Source organism: Rhynchophorus ferrugineus, unplaced genomic scaffold (assembly GCF_030347505.1).
Source record: "Rhynchophorus ferrugineus isolate W39M unplaced genomic scaffold, kcgeb_rfMv2 rfM1, whole genome shotgun sequence".
NCBI classification, from domain to species: Eukaryota; Metazoa; Arthropoda; class Insecta; order Coleoptera; family Curculionidae; genus Rhynchophorus; species Rhynchophorus ferrugineus.
The window spans coordinates 32,538,487-32,559,000 of record NW_027472580.1 but is presented as its reverse complement, the minus strand read 5'-3'; the positions used below and the strand labels follow the sequence as shown (position 1 = coordinate 32,559,000).

The 20,514-nt window shown below is 29.5% G+C and overlaps 1 protein-coding gene and 2 long non-coding RNA genes across 3 annotated transcripts in view; 2 read left to right on the top strand and 1 right to left on the bottom strand.

Moving 5' to 3' along the window:
- Window positions 1-16,500, top strand: part of LOC143206703 (innexin shaking-B-like) — a 49,693-nt gene extending 33,193 nt beyond the window's left edge. Inside the window, exons 4-5 of the mRNA XM_076419376.1 lie at window positions 15,951-16,131; window positions 16,192-16,500. Of these exons, the coding sequence (XP_076275491.1) occupies window positions 15,951-16,131; window positions 16,192-16,206 (196 nt within the window). The 3' untranslated portion in view covers window positions 16,207-16,500. The remainder of the gene's footprint in view (window positions 1-15,950; window positions 16,132-16,191) is intronic.
- LOC143206704 (uncharacterized) lies at window positions 6,071-9,477 on the top strand. The gene is made up of 2 exons (XR_013008503.1): window positions 6,071-6,279; window positions 9,312-9,477. It is a non-coding gene; the product is annotated as an uncharacterized LOC143206704 (long non-coding RNA).
- On the bottom strand, window positions 9,471-12,766 carry LOC143206706 (uncharacterized). The gene is made up of 2 exons (XR_013008506.1): window positions 12,437-12,766; window positions 9,471-9,934 (listed from the first exon to the last, which is right to left on the bottom strand). It is a non-coding gene; the product is annotated as an uncharacterized LOC143206706 (long non-coding RNA).
- Window positions 16,501-20,514: the final 4,014 nt, after the last annotated feature.

The following is a 20,514-nucleotide window of genomic DNA, read 5'->3' as shown; positions in this document are numbered from 1 at the left end:
CACGAAAAATGTATATTTTTCTCTCACACTTCCATTATACAATGCTGTAAAATGATTGACTCTAACTAACTACTTTAACTTGCACTAATTTTTTAACTAATTATGATTCTGGGTAACATATATGATTATATAAACATATATAAATAAAAAACTTTATTAGTCTTTGCGATATTAAATATTAGCAAATCTTTTTTTGGAAATTACTTTTAAATATGTAAAGACAAAGGGTACTTTATAGCAAGTGGATAAATACGAGTAAATTTTGACAGATTTTTTTTTCGAGAAGTACTGTGAACAACATCTAACCCTAGTCTAAATTCAATGAAACCTTTCATTCTTAGCAACAATTTTACGATAAAAAAATTTGAATACTCCGGTGTTGTTAACCTGAAATGTTAAATAAAAAAAAATAATAAATAAGGCATTATAGCGACAAACTTATTAATTTCTTTTTATTTGAAATACATACGACACAAATTATTACTTCAATCGTTTTCAATGTCTAATAATTTTTTCTTAACATTGTTCTTCCAGTCTAATTTCTAGCTTAAATATAATAGTACAAAGTAACAGATAGGGCAAAAGTCCCGTTACCATTTTTATTCGCTCGCCACCTTGGTTATGTGACATTTAGCCAGGTTTAGCTTTAACCATTGTGTTGTGTAGACGTTCTGTTGTGGATAAGTACAATTGTAGTTTGAAATTTATTGTTTACATGCCAATTTTCGACAACGGACGTCTCGTAACGCTGAAAATGTAGTTCTGGTTCGCGATAATGTTGCAGAGTCCCCAGAAACATCAATTCGGAGACGTGGTTCCCAGTTACATATTTCTGCACGCAGTTTAAGACGAATTTTGAAAACTGATTTAAAAATTTCTACCGAGAGATCCTGATCAACGAGTTGAGTAAATTAAACAATCCTAAGGCTGTTTGGTGAAATTGAATGTTTTTCGTCTAAATAATATTGAGCGATGAAGCCCATTTTCTTCTCAGTGGCCACGTCAATAAATAGAACAGTCATTTTTGCGTAACACAATAAAGTAACGTAACACAGTAAATCCTCAATTAATTCATGAAACATCATTGCATCCATTATGTATCCACTGTGGTATTCATGCTGGAAACGTTATTGGTCCCTTTTTTTGAAAATGACCAAGGTTTTGTTATTACTGTTACTGCTGAATGACACCAAGACATGATTCGAAATTTTCTTGTGCTGGAAATCGCAGAGCAAGGACCAGAGGACATGTGGTTACGGCAAGATGGGGCCACAGACCACATAGCCCGTTCAGCAATTCAATTATTGAATAATGTTTTTCCACGAAGATTAATTTTGAGAAGTGGCGATTGCCGACCAGATCTCTGGATTTAACAGCACTAGACTTTTTCTTATGGAGTTTTCCTAAAATAAATAGTTATGTGAAGAAGCTCCAAACGATTCAGCATCTTGAGAACAATATTTGTCACGAAATTGAAGAAATTATGCCTTAAATAGAGCCGAAAGTTTCATAACGAATCGCGGTCACCATTTAGCCGTTATAATTATTCAATCATAACGAAAATAAAATGTAAAGACCAAATAAACTAAAAATTTTTATGAAAACCAAACTTACTTATCTTTTCTTTGAGCAAAGTTATAGGCAATCAAAATGGTAGCGGGACTGTTTCTTCACGTTGCATTGATGACTCTTCAATATCCTGGTAAATTCACACTTTCCGAATAGTTATAGTATTTCGTACGGTCGTTCGCTGACCGTGGTCTTTTCTAATATACTATGGAGCATTGATGATGTTTCGAAGAAATTTGTTATGATATATTTGGACTATACTAATATTCGATTTGCTTGTACAACTCTATAGTTGTACACGGTAAGATTTTACTGGCCGCAAAATGTGTTCAAAGCAAGCATGTTCAAGCTGTTCCTTTCTTCTTAACATGTTTTTTCTACTTGAACTTGATGTCCAGTGGCATAGTTAAACACTTTGCTTGGTTCGCATACGGAATTACTCTAGAGGTAATTAGCATTAGCAAGTAGGCTATTTTGAGCTGAAATCCGTACGTAAACTTCCTGGCTTGTAATTTTATTCCCCACTTTTTGGTCCATACTTGTGCATTATATGTATATAACTTATATGGACTATAACTTCCTATAGTTATATCAGCTATAGCTTAAATTAACTAAAGGTCGACCGCAACAGTCATTTGTATAAAAAAATACAACATTAAATATCACATCTAGTTTTCGAAATTGTCACTAAAATTTTATTCTACAGCTTGTTTTGTCTGTTGTTCTAACAACATGTCCAGGCCTTTCAAAACTATCATAATCAATATATCTTTCATCAGATGTGACAATTAGTTCACTAACTAAAATAATTGAAGACGTTGAATAAGAATTAGGGAAAAGATATTTTATCATTTGGTCGTTGGATTTAACTTGGAGATAATTTTGTCATAATATTTAAATATTTAAATATAACCTACATTATATTAAAACTAAAATGAAATAACTTGACCAATGAACACTTGTAACCCAAAAATATTATTTTGTACGCTTTGGCTGACACGTACTTATCCGTCAATATCCTAACATCATTTATGATTGTACGCTATCTTATATTTGTCGATGGAACAGGGGAAATACTTTATTTACAATCGTCTGCATCATCAAAGGATTGTTATTAAACTATCGTAGCAGAGGCAACTCATTTATTTAATTTTTTTTAATACTATATCGACGTTCTTAAATTTTTTAGCTATTATGTTTTTAACTAGAAACTTATGATTGTATTATTTATCATCGTTCTGTGGTGATTGCTGTTGGCATACATTGATGACAATTGAAATATGTCAACCAGAAATTGGCTGTAAAATATTTTTGCGGATGTATTGCTTATGTTAGTATATGTATATAGGTAACGAGACTTAAAAACTATATAAAAGTTACTCGCTGCAATTTTCGTTTCCTTAAAAAGAATATTAGGTATTCATAAAAATATCAAAATAACTTTTGACAATAATATGTCTCATAGTGATTAAAGGGTTCACAACTGATGGATTTCCCAAAGTAACTAATTTCTAGGACAGTTGTTTAAACAAAATCATTCTCGAGATAAGAAACATTAAAAGGCTTGCATCTTAATGCTCAAATAAATGAAATTGAAAACTAAAAAAGGTATACCTCTAATTTTGATTCAATATATTAATTGGCATTTTTGTTGTTATTTGCATAACTAATAATACGAGATATTTTACTAAAATTGTTAAAACGTGACTTTATGCTTATATTGTATATAACTATCAATATTTATAAAATAAATATAACAAATACATATGATTATATATAATAAACCAGATTATTATATGTTAAGCATATAAATCATATGTAAATATATAAAAAAAATTGAAATGATGTAAACATTAATACATAATTAGTTAGGGAAAAAGAAATTTTAGTTTTTCTCGTATTTTAATGTAAATTAATCTATAATTCCATCATTGCAGAACCTCTGAGATTTATTCGGCGAGTAAATGAATCACCTGATTTACCATTAGAAAAGTTTTGTAGCGTCTAAAGTTAAAATATATTTTGGTGAAATCAAGCATCTCAAACGAATTTCTGTCGACTTTTATCGAGTCATTATCTCGAAAGAAGCATTATTTGTGAGTCGAATTAGTGGTTTGCCTGGGTTCTAGCAGCATATGATAAAAAATATCTTTACCATCAAAATTTGCGAAAATAAACAACCAACACAATAAACAACAAACACTTTCCAACATGGATGTACTGTATTTTCCCTTTTCGGGCATAATAAGCAAAATATGACGAAAACTACCATCTAGAGTATCAATTTACAAAGCACAATAACTTCTGATTGAATAAGCGAATAACGGTACTATCTGGAATATTCTCTCTGAACTGACCGTTAGTTATATGCTATATTATAGCTTCACTAAATACATTTTATTAGATATATGCGAAGTTTATTTGTTGTGTCGCTAAAATATAATTATATTCAAACTCTGAAGCACATTCAAGCAAAATAAATGATATTTTATTAGACATAAACAATATTTCTATTAATCATCTTCAATATACGTGTACAGTATCATCAAAAAATTAAAAAAGGTCTAATACTTTAATTGTAGTATAAATATTCCGAATAAATATAAGCGCGTAGAAGAATTAAAAGATAAATTAGTCCTAAATCTACTACTTTTTTTTATCTTAGGTTGTAAACTAAGAAACTAATATTGATGACACTGGTCTGGAATAAAAAGTTGCTTGTGTATTTCCAACAGATTTCTATGTAATTTAGCAAGCTGATAATGAACATAATATGGAAAAAAATAGCAGAATGTTGGGATTTAGTATGGTTGTGTCTAAGACCCCCTTGACATTGACAAAATGGTGCCAATGGAGATTTGAATTGGAAGATGATAAAAATACTAAATTGTATTCCCACAGTCAGCTGATTGATTTAGTAAAAAACTCCCAAAGATACTTCTGAGTTTTGACTCAAGGCTCAAAAGCCGGAAATTCAAGATAGTTTTCTTCCTGGATTTGATATCGTAAGAAAGAGTTTACTCCCTACTTTGCCAAAGAGGAAGAAGAGGTTAATTGTTCAACGATTGAAGGTTTGATGGTTGCATTTCAAATGCAATATGATATAGCACAATGGTGTATTTTCAGGCATCAAAAAAAGCTTAATGCCTTTTATGATTCCATTCTTGTAGGCCATTTTTACTCCTCAAAAAAACCTACAGGAATTTGGAATTGATTATTCGTAATGTTAAATATGAAAATCGTAAAAAAAAGCGGTAACATTTTTGAAATTTTGTGGTTCTTGATGCAGTAACAAATTGGTTTCTTTTTTGTGCCTATAAGATAGCAGACACCGAGCAAATTACTGAACCTAAAAGCGTTAGCTGCTGAGTGGGATTAAGTTGGCGAAATGAACATCTTTCAATAAACATTGACACCTACTTATGAAGTTCCTTTACTACCGTTCGACGCCAAATTTGAATTCATGAAGAAATTTTTAAAAGCTCTTCCTTAAAATAGAGTTTTTATTGTTTTAAATACAAGGTTTCAAAGTTTTCAGGCTTCTAAGAAACAAAGGCGAATCTACTAGCCATTATGCAACTACCCAACTGACTAAATATATATTAAACTACAGCTAATTAAAATTTGACAATGGTGATAAAATATAATGTGATACTCATAGAAAATTTTTGAAAGAAGATCAATTGGAGATATGATTTACCCTGGATCTTTTTTAATAGAACTGGAGCTAAAAAATTATGGGTCCAACAAATTCAATTTAACTATTTGGGTTAATGTTATTAAATAGATATAGTTTCGTATTAGGCCGGGTGCGTTGGCGCAGTAGTCAAGGCGACAGGACGGTCCTCCTAGTATTGCGATAGTCGTTGGTTCGAATCCTGCTGAGGCATGGATGTACTTTATGTTTGTAAAGGCCATTGTAGGCAACAGTGGAAAATTCGACAAGGAATAACTATCCCAGTCCTGTCAGTAACCAAGCTGATTAAAAGCAGATGCCTGCTGGAATGGTCTCTAACTTGGTTAGTGGCCAGTCAGTAGGCTTAATGCGTAGGACCGTGGTTAAACTATAAGTCGAGTCCAGATAAATACTCGCTGGGAAAAAAGCGACTCTAAAATATTCAAAAAAAAATCATAAAAAATAAAATATTCGTACTAATACAAGTTAGTCTTAATATTATATATTTGCTATTGAGAGTTTTATTTTTAAAGTTATTTTAACTAGGAACTTCCTATTATTAAATTAATTTTATTACCTTAACGCTTTCTTAAAAATTTCAGTAAAACGAATGTAAACTTAAATGTGCTCGTATATTTATTAAATAATGACTATTAGTGTTGTTCAGGCTATGTTAAAAAATAATAAAATATTATTAAACTACATACGTTCCCGTACGCGTGTTAGAATATTGCCACGAAATGTATTATCACCAAATAAAAGGCACGTTTTTTTGATAAGTTGTATTTAACAAAGTAAGACCAACTATATAAAAGCGAACTTTTATTAATACATTATTTTATTTTGAAGCTAAGAAACCGCAATGATGTTAGCTTCAAATAAAGTTCTTTTCGTTTTTCTATCGTCAGTTATATTACTAGCACAAGCGTTCAAAATATTTGAGCCAATTGTCGAGGAAGAAGAACCAGAACCATGTTCAGAAGAACGCCATCACCACCACCACCATCATCATCATCATCCCCATCATGAATTACGTAAGTATTCAATTAAACTAGAAAATTAAAACTAGAAGAGTTGTCACAACTTTATTTAAGTGGTTAGTGAGGTGGACAATTTTTTTTCACTGTCTGATATCTGGTTAATTGAAAATTATCCATTTCCAAGGATTATTTTTTTGTTCTAATGTTCATCCTTTACCAGTGAAAGAAAATTTGCAGTAAGAATAGTAGCTCTCCTGTCCTAGATTACAGTTTTTATAAAATATTAATTGGTGAATATATCATCACGTTATATGTGGTATAGATTAAATATTGTTAATCGTTTTACTAATGTTTAACAAGAACAACTTTTTGATTGCCACACGTGGCGGTACACATGTTAAATCGATTTAAAATACGACATATCGATAAGACCTAAATCTGGAATATTAACTTATTTAATTCCGCCACAAACAACACTTAGCTTATCGAACGCAATGTATGAAAAATTGAAGAATTAGATGGAAATTTGATTATTTTGATGTACATTCAATTATATTTTTATAAAATATATCTCTTGAAGGAACAATGACAAAAATATTTGAAAAATGATAACAGTTTGAATATTTTTGTCATATTTAAATCAACCTCAAATTCAGAAAACACAGCCTTTGAATAAATTGTCTATCACAATGCCAAAACATATACTCATAATAGCTTCCAAATTGCATTTTTGCAAAAGTTGTATATACTCAATTAAAAAAAAATTCAAATCACATTACTCCAAATAATAGATTAAGGATATAAATTAACATATAGTCTATTAAACGTTTTTTTAGTAATGCATCATGTATATTTGTGACGTCGAAATATTGCAATGTTGCCGAATTAATTCTGAGTTTTAGTTCAGTTTGACTTTGATATACAACAAAATTCTAATCTAAATAAAAATATTAAGAAATAACATTATAGTAAATCTAATAGATATATTATCGAAGGACTTGAAACCACAATTAAGACACAGCTATAATAGTTTGTAAGTTAGATTTGTTTTATTTACATTTAATTCTTTTCCACACCATCCATGTGGTAGAGTTTCTAGGCGCGTTTTTTTATGTAGTGGTATCCCCCTGGAGGCCTAATCCACCTAATTAACAGTTGAATATCAGAGAAACGTATTTTACTTTAATTCGAGAGCATATTTACTTTTTTCGTTTAGTTCTTGTTTCCTTCAATGGTGTGTTTACTTGTCAAGTCATCTTGGTATCACTGTATTTTTTTTTTCTTCTACTATCTGTTTACACCATTGTTCATAAAATTAATCACTGAATTCTGTCTAATTACCATATCTACAAAGCAGTTAGTGTTCATTCTCTCCTTATATGTTGTAACCTAATGCTCATGTTTGATTTTGAACAATTACAATCACATCTGTGCACACAAATCTTTCACGTCCTACATTACAATTTTCTACAGTTATATTCATTTAATTATATGCACACCTTTAGTTGTTTCCACTCTCATCACTCTGTCTCAGGAATTTCTAGCATTGCACAGCGTTATCACATAATATGTTCACAATTCCACCATTTATCAATTACTTCCTCTGTATGTCTAATCCAGTCCATCCAAACCCAAGGTGTTATAGTTGACAATGCTTCCTTCCACATATCCAAACAGTTTGTGATGGAATATCCTTCTCGACCAGCAATATATCTACAATTAATTATTAATAAATATAATGATCAACAAAATCTAATTGAATGCTATTGTAACTTTTACCTTTTTCCATCAATTTTTGTTACCTTTAATACTTTTTTTGTTACCATCTTACCAAGAGTGCCACAATGAACCATTTTGAAACATCCATTTTGTTCCATCAAGATACGCAAATTCTAATAATTTATCTTCCTTGGTCTTATTTTATGCCTTTCAAAATTTAATTCTTTTTAAAGTAAGGTCTGGAAGTTATGCTAAACCTCTCCGAGGGTTATATTTACACCATTTAAACCATATGCCTTGTAAAAGTGTATAAAAGCATGTCTTACATATCCGAAAAAGCTGCATGTCCCTAATTCTTTATGTATACTTTTCAGACAGACAATTTTCTCTAAAATAATTTATAAAATAGTTAAAATAGTTTGTGTACTTACTGTTCTTATACATTTCGTATATTTGGTCTCGAATAGAGCCATTATCAACATGGTTAAGATTCGTCACCCACTTTGTATGTAGACGGGTTTTCTTGGGTGAATCTATCTTATTATTCTTCATTTTGTAAGCGATGTTATTCACAGTACTTATAGTAATATTTAGCCCGGCAGCAACCCGCTAAAAACATTTTCAATAAAATTGTAAGGAATTATACTATTTAATATCATCAATACCTCACCTATCATCATCACCACTCTAACCAAATTTACCATCAAAAGGAGGCCTCCATTATCTCGTTCCTTTTCGAAATAACCTACTAAAGCTGCAATCAATTTGTGACACTAAATATCTATTGTTTTCAGCATTTTCAAAGTAAGTAATATGATATATTACGGAGCGACTTAAAATTTATCAAAATAAAGAGCCAAAATAATGTTTGCCGGTTTATAACCTGTAGTAATTATAACTAATATTTTGAATAATTTACCATAGATCTGACAACCAGACAGCGACCGGCTGTCAGATGTATGAAAAATTATTGAAAGCAATAGTGATAAGAGATTTTAACTCTTACCTATAAATTATTGTGGCTGTATAATTAATTGTGGTTTTTATATTTACTATAATGTTAAAATAAATTATATTTCATAATATTTTTGTTCAATTATTTTATTTAGATTAGAATTTTTTTGTGTGTCAAAGCCAAACTGAACTAAAACTCATCAGAGTTAATTCGGCAACATTGCAATAATTCGACGTCACAAATATCCATGATGCATTACTAAAAAAACTTTGAATAGACTATAAATAATATTTTCAGATCAGAGTTCGCTAGTTTGGATAAGTTTTCGATAAACTTTAAAAATCACCAGTTCGTTCTTATGTTAAAAAATGTAATAACATATATTTTTTACTAATGCTTATTACATTTTTAGCTGCGGAGCCATGCAAAATGTTAAAATTTGATGTCGAGATATTTGGTAAGGAAATGCTCTTTGAACTATGTAAAAAGAAGAAGAAAGGATTTGTCATATAAATAATTCCTTATGTAAATTAACATAACATCAAAATTGTATGAAAATAAATAATACCACTTTTCAACATGTCTGTTTATTTTATAAACCTTAACCGGTAAGTAGTTATAAACAATATTAGTATTTAGGCATTGTCAAATTCATCATTAGTTACATTATTATGACTTGAAATCCATAAAGCTTAGATGACTTTGATCACTTCTGGATTATTCATCTGGAACAATTTAAAGTACCCACAGTCTCACCTACTGGTTGTTTTAATTTTGTTACTTCATGTTTATGTTATACAAAAGTTTATATAATAAATGTTAAGTTCCTAATTATAAATTAGTCCTATATTATACACGTCTTGCCAACATATGTTGATTTAAACTAATTGTTGCATATGCACATATTATTTAAGCCACATTGTCCACCATTTCGCTTTAACATACGACATTCTAGGGAACATAGGGAACTTCCCAAGTTAAATCCTTTTATGTTAAAATCCAGAAAACAGGCAGACCTCTTGTTGCGTACCAGACCTAAAAAACACCAAAGTTACTAATTAAAAAAGCACTCCTCGTAATTTTATAAAAATGCTGTTTGTTATTAGCATTTTGCAATATTAATATAAATTTATGATTACTCCTGGTATTCTACAGGACACTATCCATGTCAATTTTATATAATTGAATTTCGTCCTTATAGATTTCAATACTTGCTTGTATAATAGTAATTTATTAAGTATTAATAATTGAGATTGTTGTAAAAAAGTAAAAAAAAAGTGAAGCAACTCGAAAAAAATATTTTAAAAATAGTTTTTGATATTTTCGAATCTTTAAAAATATTAGTAAAAATCCAAATTTTGTTATAGTGTCATTTTAATGCCATAGAAGGGTATATAGGGAAGAGTTACACCATATTTCAAGTAGAACCTATCTTATGGACAGATGTTTAAAGGCCTAAACCGCTATGTCTCTGGAAGTAAATTACCTTTAGAAAAATCTTCTTAGAAAAAATTTCAATTTTTTCAAAGTTCTAGACTAGAATACCCCCTAATTCCTTCTGACGATTGAAACAGCTACTTAGAAGTACAGCGTCTTCAGCGAAATCGTTAAAATATTATAAGTCTATGTTTTATTGGAACAAAAACACATGAAACAGAAATAAATTTTAGTATTTAAATATTTATCGATATGTAATTACTATCCATATGTTTTTCATTCCTTATTTTTTTGCGCCAGTTTTTAAGCTCAATAGTTACTAGCTTCGTTCAGTCCAACTAGGATAATAACAGGTCAATTGAAAAGTCCCCGGTCTGATACATAGATGGCACTACTAAAATTAAATCCTGTTTAAATAAAATTAAAAATGTTTTTAGTTAGCCTTAACCCTCAAAAAATGCGTGTATATATTTGACAGCCGTCGGATCATTGGTTTGTGAATTATAACATTTTGAGTGAAGCAAGTTTTGTTTTTATAAAAAAAACTGGATAAAAATGAATTTCGCGTGTTGATAAAATATTGTTTTTTGAAGGGAAAAATTCAGTTGAAGCAAACACTTGGCTTGATGCCAAGTTTCCGGACACCGCCCCAGGAGATTTAACCATCAAGGATCGGTATGTATGCTGAGTTTAGATGTGGTGAAATGGGCACCGAAGAATGGTGAACGCAGTGGACGCCCAAAAGAGATTTTTACCGCTGAAAACATATAAAAAATCCACAAAATGATTTTGAATTACCTTAAACAGCAGACACTCTACAGATATCAACTCAACGTCTACACTATATCATTCACGAATATTTGGGTATGTGATAGCTTTGTGCAAATTGGGTGCCGCGCGAGTTCACTTTTGACCAAAAACAACGACGAGTTGATGATTGATGAAGGACAAATCCTACTAGAAAAATGATATCGAAAAGTTGGAGGGTGGCTATGATCAGTGTATGACCGTTAAAGGAATTTATGTTGAATAAAAAAAACTAATTTTGCCAAAAAAATGTGTTTTACTATGGTAGGGCGGGGGCTTTTCAATTAAAGTGTTAATAAGGTTCAACGCTTTCTAGCAGAAACGCCTAAGGCAAACGGAAAAATTATAATTATATCCCTTTAAAGCTTGCATTTGCTTTAAAACTTGGTAAGAATAGAACGCAATTATTGTTCTTCTTTATAAAGTGAAACATCCGTTTCAGAATATCGAAAATGATTGAATGTTTGTATAGAGAACATTGCAGCTCAATATCATGATTCCTTCGTACTATATAGCACATTCCAAATTTAGTATGAACTTTCGCAATGGGCATTCTGAATTATTTAAATGATATATCGTTTCGTTTGCTTGAAGCTTCTTTGACAGCTATGTATCTTTGTGAAATTTCCATATAATTCATATTATTTAGAATCTAATTTATATTATTTAAATGAAATTTAAGACAACCTTGAATGTTATTCTAATAATCGAATTCAAGAAATGTTTCGGGAATTGAGAAAAAATTGCCAAGGGGGATTACCTTGTAATGAATGAAATACATTTAGAAAAATATAACCTTTTTGCATTTTACTTCAAAAACCCTGCTAGTTTTTGGCTGCAGGTAGTGTATGTTATATTAGTATTCAAATAATTGTTTCAAAAACTGCAGCCTACTCTTTCACTATGAATTAACTATGTTTAAGAAGAAACTTATGGTAACAATAAAATTTACTGATTTGTTTGAATTTTTATTGAAAGTGCAGTGTTTATTTGCCAAACAGAGAAAAGGTGAATTATAAATTTGATTTGGAATAGTCTATTTAAAAAATATCTCTTATTAATACTGTTCTATATTTTAAATTAAAAGTTTTCTTTCATAAATTTCAGTGTTTGTGTATTTATATGATTATTTTTTTCAAATATATTATGCTAAACTGCAGAGTTTGATACCGATTGCCAATACAATTTTAAAGTTATGACCGGGTCGACTCATAATTCTTAAATCAAGTGAATTATGTTGTGTATTTGTTTTTAAAAACAGATTATTGGTTGTATTTTCGTTTCTTCGCTTACCTATATCGTTATTTTTAACATATTCTGTTGATACTGGTGAACTATATACCTCGATTACTAAAATAGAGAATAACAAGCACATAATCAACGTGGAGCGCACCATTTTGGCAGACGATTTTTGTATTGAACTGACAACTAATGGTAGATGGGACATACTTTGGTTTATATAGATCATTTTTGTGTTAAATATCTGATATTGGTACGCAATATTTAGAAGATAGCTTGCTATTAAAATGAATATTGCCATTTTATGCTTTGTAAATATTTATACACTGACTGGGTTGTTGTATCTATTTAGCACTGTACTTACATGTATCCTATTATATTGTAAACAAATGGTAGGAGTGGCTTTTCCGATAAAATAAATTTTGAGATAGTTTCTAGAGTATGTTAAGTTATAATTTGGATGTAAGTTATGTATGTATAGTCAATTCAAAATATCAGTGACACGGGAAACGTCGCTATGTTGCCGCAGTTACTCTGAGTTTTGGTACATTTAGGCTCTGACATATAACAAAATTTTAATATAAATAAAATAATTGAACAAATATTCTATTAAATGCAATTTAGTTTAACATTATAGTACATCAAATTTATTATTTATTATCGAAGAACTTAAAACTACAATTAATTTTACAGCCACAATAATTTATAGTTTAGAGTTGTTTTATTATATATACATTAAGCTTTTTTCCACACTAGTATCGGTAGGGATCTAGAATAGTGGTATCCTTCAAAGGTCTAATTCACTTAATTAACAATTGTATATTGCAGTAATGTATTTTACTTTCATTAGAAAACATATTTATGTTATACGCTTAGTTCTTGTTTCTTTTGATGCAATGTACCTTTGTAAATTTATTATGATATTACTATATTTCTCTTTAGTTTGTCCTGTTACCATCTGTATACATCTTTCTCGCTAAAACTACATTTAATCAATGCATCCTCGTTAATGCATTTGCCATATCTTCAAAACAGTTAGTGTTATTTCTCTACTCATACATGCTAACCAGACGTTCATGGATATTCGGAACAATAACACACATGCTCATAAAGCTTTCAAACTCTATAATACAATACCCTACAGTTAAAATATATTAATTGTATACTGACCTTTAGTGGTTTTCATTTCCCTGTCTTGGTAATCGTCAGCATTGAATCATAAACTAACATTCATAAAGTTTTATTCAATCACAGTCACTTGCAGAAATACCAGTCAAGTTAATAACCAAGCTGTTTATTTCCTATCTATTAAACACTTGCTCAAGATTCTACCATTTGTCAATTTCTTCTTCAATGTGTCTGATGGAGCCCATTCAAATCGAAGGTGTTATTTCGACAATGCCTCTGTCCATAAATCTAGACAGTTCTGGTTTGAATATCCTTCCTCGACCTGAATGTCTATTGTAATAATCCTTTGCAATACCCCATATCAACTTAATTGGATTAAAAATGCAGTGATAGAGAGAGTGACATAAAACTCTGTATCCATAATATTCAGTAATCTGATCTACTATATATCTTTTCTCAGGCTTAATTCTAAAAAAGTAAATTACATAAAATGCAATTAAATATTTCATTTATATTTACCGAGTAATAATTTGAAATAGTTCATTCTTTAACATGATTTCCTCGAAACTTATTTTATATACCATAATTTTTTAAGCCATTCCTTAATTGCAGCCTTTGTTGATGAACTTGTTAGGATTTTCTCCACCAGCGTATATATATGGTAGATATGGTGCATTGTACATAACAATAACTGATGGTTCCTCCAAGTTCTTTAAAAGCTGATTTTCAAACTAATGTAAAGACAAGTTATAGTTCATTTCTTCATGATAGTCACCCTTGGACTTAGAGAAACACTAATTCTGCACCAGGAGTAAAACCATTCCTGTTTCCAGCATGAAAAACTATATGTCGGTAATGAATAAATATTATGACTAAAAAAACCTAGTCGATAGTTATTCTAACGTCTACCTTTTTCCATGAACTTTTGTTGTCTTTATACTATATTTATTATGATCTTGCCATGAGCAACCCATTGTACCATTCTGAAATATTCATAGCTTTTTTAAATATATAAATTGATATAATTCTTCCTTGATTTTGTTATATGTTTTTAAAAATTGTATTTTTTAATCTCTGGAAATTCTGGGTTATCTTTACACCACTTAAATCCTAGATTATACAATGAACGGATGTTCTACATCTCTCAAATAACTGTATATGTTTTGGATTTTTATGGATACTTTTCAGACTAATAATTTTCTCTGAAATAATTGTATTAAATTATGTTTCGATTGAAAAAAAACTACTTACTGTTTTATACATTTCCTATATTTGATCTCTGAAACACCAAGATTGATCTTGATTCGTTACCTGTTTCGCATAAACACGGTTTATTTTTGGCGAATTTAAGGTTATATTGTTTTTTATTTTTTAAGTTATTTTAGTGAGCGTGTCCGTACTAATATAAATTGCAACTGCTAGGCGCAAAAAATATTTTCAATAAATACCGCGGCGATTTCAAGTTCATTAAAACAAGCCTTAAAACAACGTTTGCCGGTTTATAACCCGTAATTATAATATTTTGAAGAATTTTCAGAAGCTTGGCAAATGGACAAATTTTGCAGGCTCATTCCGTTACATGTTCGAACCTCTCTATCAGCATTCTATCATTTTTTAAATAGAATAAAATGACAAGGATTATATTGTCTGACTGTAAAACGAATTTACAACTTTAGACAGACATATATTGACACTCGCGTCACTGCTATTTTGAATTGACTATATATTAAGTTTGTATATCGTGATTTAAAAGTTCTCTGTCATAGGAATTTTGCCTGTAGTGATTTGATAATAATAATTTGTTAGTGAGTTTGACTTCAGCAGCACATTAGAAAATGGTGGACCACTAACCAAGAATAACCACCTTCAAGAGTAATAATAACAATGTGTTCTTTAGTTTAATAGTAATAAAATCAATCATGGATTTGTTTCAAAAAATAATTGTTATCGCAGCCAAAATATATTTCTTCTTAATAATTTTATTAATACATGTTAAAGAAGTGCTAAAATGAGTGATTCTTCGGAAATTTAACTTTGTTCTACCAATACCGATGTAAAAAATGCAACCTATAACAAAAAATATTAAACTGTTTATGTTATTATTCTTATTATATATAGTAAAAAATTGAAAAATAGTAAAAAATTGAAAGAAAGACGCATATAAAAAAAATAGATACTACTTCCTATACGACACTATACAAAACATTTTTTTATATCATCAAAAATCTATCATTTCATTGTAGTTTACTCAGAATCTCCGCTTATATTAAAAAAATAATTTAAATCTTCTTTCTAAATGTAATTCTAATGACCATAGTTCTGATAGAAGCAAACAAAAATCAATTTAAGTAAAAATTAAAATATCAATTGAGTTCAACTCTAATATTAACTAGATTAGAATTTCATAGAAAAATAATTTTTAATGGTAACTTTTTTACAGAGATATTCCGGAAGATGTCCTTAACACATTTTGTTGGATACACTCAACATTTACTGTTGTTGACGCAAGAAATAAATTAATCACCGATACCGACCACTATCCAGGAGTACTTTTCACGGGAAACAAGCCCGTCAAGCAAATTAAATATTATCAGTGGGTGGCTTTCGTTTTGTTCTTCCAGGTAAGAAATATGTTTTATTTTTTGTTTTTGTCATGTTTTGCTCTAATATTTTTGTTTTAGATTTGTTGTGTTTAACAATATAACCAAAGCTTGTGGAGCTCTTTAAATAATATAACAATTTAAGAAAATACCCAGACATTCTAATGGTTCCATATTAATAAGTTTTTGAGAACAATAAACCTTTTTAATGATATTAAGTTATATAATAAATAAAAACCTTCAAAATGGTCGCAAATATATACAGAAATAGCTGTGTTTAAATGTAATGAAGGTAATAATATATAGCAAAAATTATAACTGGTTAATAATTAAAGAATTAAGGCACTTTACATTTGTTTCTATACTATTAAATATTGTTTTATATTTTAATATGGGAAAATATACGGCTGCATGAAATATAATAATTTAATAATATCTACAGTTATTATCAATATTTTTATATATCTTATTACTTTTATGTAAATACATTATTTGTGTCATAATTATTAATTTTATAATTTCCTGTTTAGAAAAAAATTGGGTTGGATAAATTGAAATAAGCATTTCCAAGGCATGACTAGTTGTTTGTTTCCAATTACCCAACATTTTGAAAAGGAAATTGGTTATTGCAGGTTTTATTATTGTTTACATTGTCATACATCAGCTAGTGTACTTAAAACAAGTGAAATAAAAAGCTTAGAACTGATAACTTGACCGAAAAATTCAGTATCTTTATATAGGTATTATCTAATCATGCGAAACAATTATTTGTAGTTAGAGTGTTGCCAAATGTTCTAAATTAAGTTCATGAAATAATTCCTCAAAATGTACAGTTAAGTTGGTATGTAGTGATATTTGAACTTATACTTTTTTATTAAATCTAGTAATTAAATTAATAAAAAAGCGGCCCGGACTGACTAAAATTATTATATCCAATCTAATATCGTTAATATAAATCCTTACCAAGATCTGTAACAAAACTATAATTTGTTTATAATAGAAACAATTAGATTATTGGGCTGTTTCCATTATTCCGTTTTAAACTTGAACGTATACGAGAGTAAAGTAAAAAGTTCTCGGGCCGACAATGAATAACTGCGAGTTAAAATTTATTATATTTTTCTACATAATTCGTGTTGATATCAATACACTTAGTTCAATGTTTCTCCAGCATCAATATCCCTTGCCGGAAATGATATTCCGGAAGGCCGTGAAAAGGTTAATGTACGGCTCTTTTAGTTTCTTCATTGAATACGAAGGATTCCCAAAAACAAATTGTGTGAGTTTGGATAGAAATAGAAATCTGGACGGTGCAAGGGTGTAATCAGGACGCTAAGTGGATGGCCGAGCAAATCGTACCTCGAATGTCCTCCAGTTTTCCAGCAGTTTTCCTTAAATTCCACAGGTCTAGAAAGTTCGACTATCACTCGTCTATAATTGTTCTGCATTTTTCGTTAGATATGATAGGAGGAACAGAGTCTCATTTGCCAATTTCGAAGAAACTTTTTTTTGAATTTTCGTCCGCGATAAATCCATACAAAACAAAGAGTTTTGCAGCTGCGACATATACATGTGTTACAGGTGCTTTTGTTAAGATAGAATGGTGCAGCGAGTTTTGTATCGTCGTTCAACAAGTCATTTCTTTTTTTCTAATTAAATAGTATTTTAATGTAAATGAAAAGTTTTGTTGTTTCAGAATCTTTCATATTTCATAAATCATGGTCATCCATTTAAAGAAAAACTAACAACCTGTTTGAAAGTACAACTTGACAATTGTTATACGGACTAGTTACACGTGCTTTTTATCGAGAAATATTCACGTTAGCCTCGTAATTTGTTTTTTCTAGAATAACATTTTTTCAATCTTTTAGAAATGAATTATAATACATTTGCGGGTATATAAGGAAAACAAATGTTGGCTCTGCTGTTTCTCGTACAGAAAATATAATGCCTGTAATCATAAAGAAATTTCTTGCAGGTGCTAGTTTCAATCTTCACGTTAACAAAGTGCGTTTGACTTACGCGTTCAGAATAATAAATATGTCCGATGTATACGTGCAGATTTCCTTGATATATGTAGAACCAAAAAACAAAGTACATGTAACAAATGCTATAATTTGATTAGAATTTAGTTGGAATATTTAATATATGTGCAAATTTATATATGTTTTCGAACAAACCATAGATCTAGATATTTTATTAATAATTAAAAATGGTCAATTAATGAAGACTGCTCAATTATTTAGAAATATATTATTTTCTAAAAATATTTTTATCGTAATAAGTAAAACACATATTCAACGATTTCAACATTCAAAACCCTTTTCTTTTTATATCCCTCTACGAATGGGTATGATGACAATAATAAAGAATTAAAACAATATTGACTTATAATAATAATAAAAGCTTTTTGGTAGAAATAAAATCAGAAAATTAGAATACCTGCTATATTAACTCAAAGACCAATCCGAAATTCTACGAAACATTGCCATCACTTAACGCTTCCTAATTGTCGCTTTCGTATTCTACAATTCTTATACGCCTGAAAATTTTGAGGCAACTCGATTTTGTGCCACCAATAGTATCCTATATATAGTATAAGTCACTATTTAATAATTAAGTAACCATCCATGACTAAATTACGAAATAGAAATTTTATGATTACTTTAAGATACAGATACAAATATATGACAGGGATAACAAAATATTTATTTTACATGGCTAACAACCAACTGTAACATAAAAAGGTTTAATTTATATACATTTCATGATGGATGTTTTGATTTTCTTTAACTTTTAGGGGCCTGTGTGAAGAAAAAGTGTACTCTACCATGTTACAAATGTAAAGTGTATTTCAAATTGTAATTTGAAAGTTTATTTTAATAAAAGTCTTAAGAACTTATAAGCACATCTAACTGCAGTATTTATTAAATACTTTACAATGCATGTGTCTAGACATGCCATAACATTATTAATAATCAAATTTATTTGTCAGAGGTGATCGCCCAAACATAGGCCTATTTTGAAGCAAAGGACAAATCATACTACGAAAACGGTAACGCATAGTTGGAGGGTCGCTAAAATCAGTGCATCACCCTTGAAGGTAATTAGGTAGAACAAAAAAATAATTTTTGCAAAAAAATTTGTTTTACTATGGTAGGCCGGAGACTTATCAATTGACCTGTTATATCCAATATAGTAATCCCGAAAAAAAAGAGATACATAAAAAAGAGATAAATATAATGTATTTTAATTATTAATCGAGTACGAGATCAAAAGGTATTATTTTTATGAGTGTCTGAAACATAAATAATCTTGAAATATACTAAAATTTTAGGGAGCGAATTAGTTTTTGGTACTACATTTCGCAAACATCCTAGTGAATCTGTTCATTTAAAATCAAAATAAACGCGACGAATCTTCAAACTAAACTTACCCACCACATGGAAACATTGTCAGTTGACAGTTTATATTAAATTAGTAGATGAAAGAGAATGGGCGTCAAAATTTTTAATCTCGGGTTACGTTTGTTTAATATCGTATAAAATATTTTCGATATTTTGGCCAAAATAGAAAGTAAAATTACATTAAAAATAAATTACTAATACCGTACATATAATTTCGTGAAAAATTTGATTATTTTATATGTTTGCAAAATATTTCTGAAAAAAACTGACTCATTAAAGTCTTATTTTTGTAATTCTTGGAAGAATAATTGTACATAAATAAAAATTAAAGAAGTAATTGGGGATATAATAATAAATTGACTCCTAAAATAAAATTATGGAAATTTATTTTTAAAGGAATTAGTATACATGTGTCAGTAAAATTAAATACTACGCCTTTAAGTAGGTGTTACTGTGACATAGTAAGGAATTTCCTGTTGTGTTTTGAGAAAAATCACTGTAGATGTTTAAAAATAAAGAATCATAAAATATTTCGTAGTAAATAATAAAAGGCTTGCATTTAGAGATATATTTCTGAATTAGGTCTTGAATAATAGTTACTCACTTCTTACAGTTAGTCATACATTTTCTCGCATTAAATACTTTTAAAAGGTATGTCATCCAAGTACAGCTACACATGCTGTAACTGTGATGTTCCAAATAATAATTAAAAAATGAGTTTGCATAATTAAATCTCTTAGTTGAAGGAAGCTGGTTGGATTATTCTATATAAACTCAAATAGATGTTTGGATAGTTTGTTGAAATAAAACGAAAATTCACATGGGTTCAACTTCAATATACTTTTCTAACGATCCTATAACTAATAGATTTCAAATCCGAAACACAGTTAAATTATTTTTTAGGAGTGAGAAGGTCCGGAACTCAGAGAGTTTTATATTCGATTAAAAAAGTGAATTTTGATCAAGAACAAACACTTTGTATTGAAGTTTGGCACCA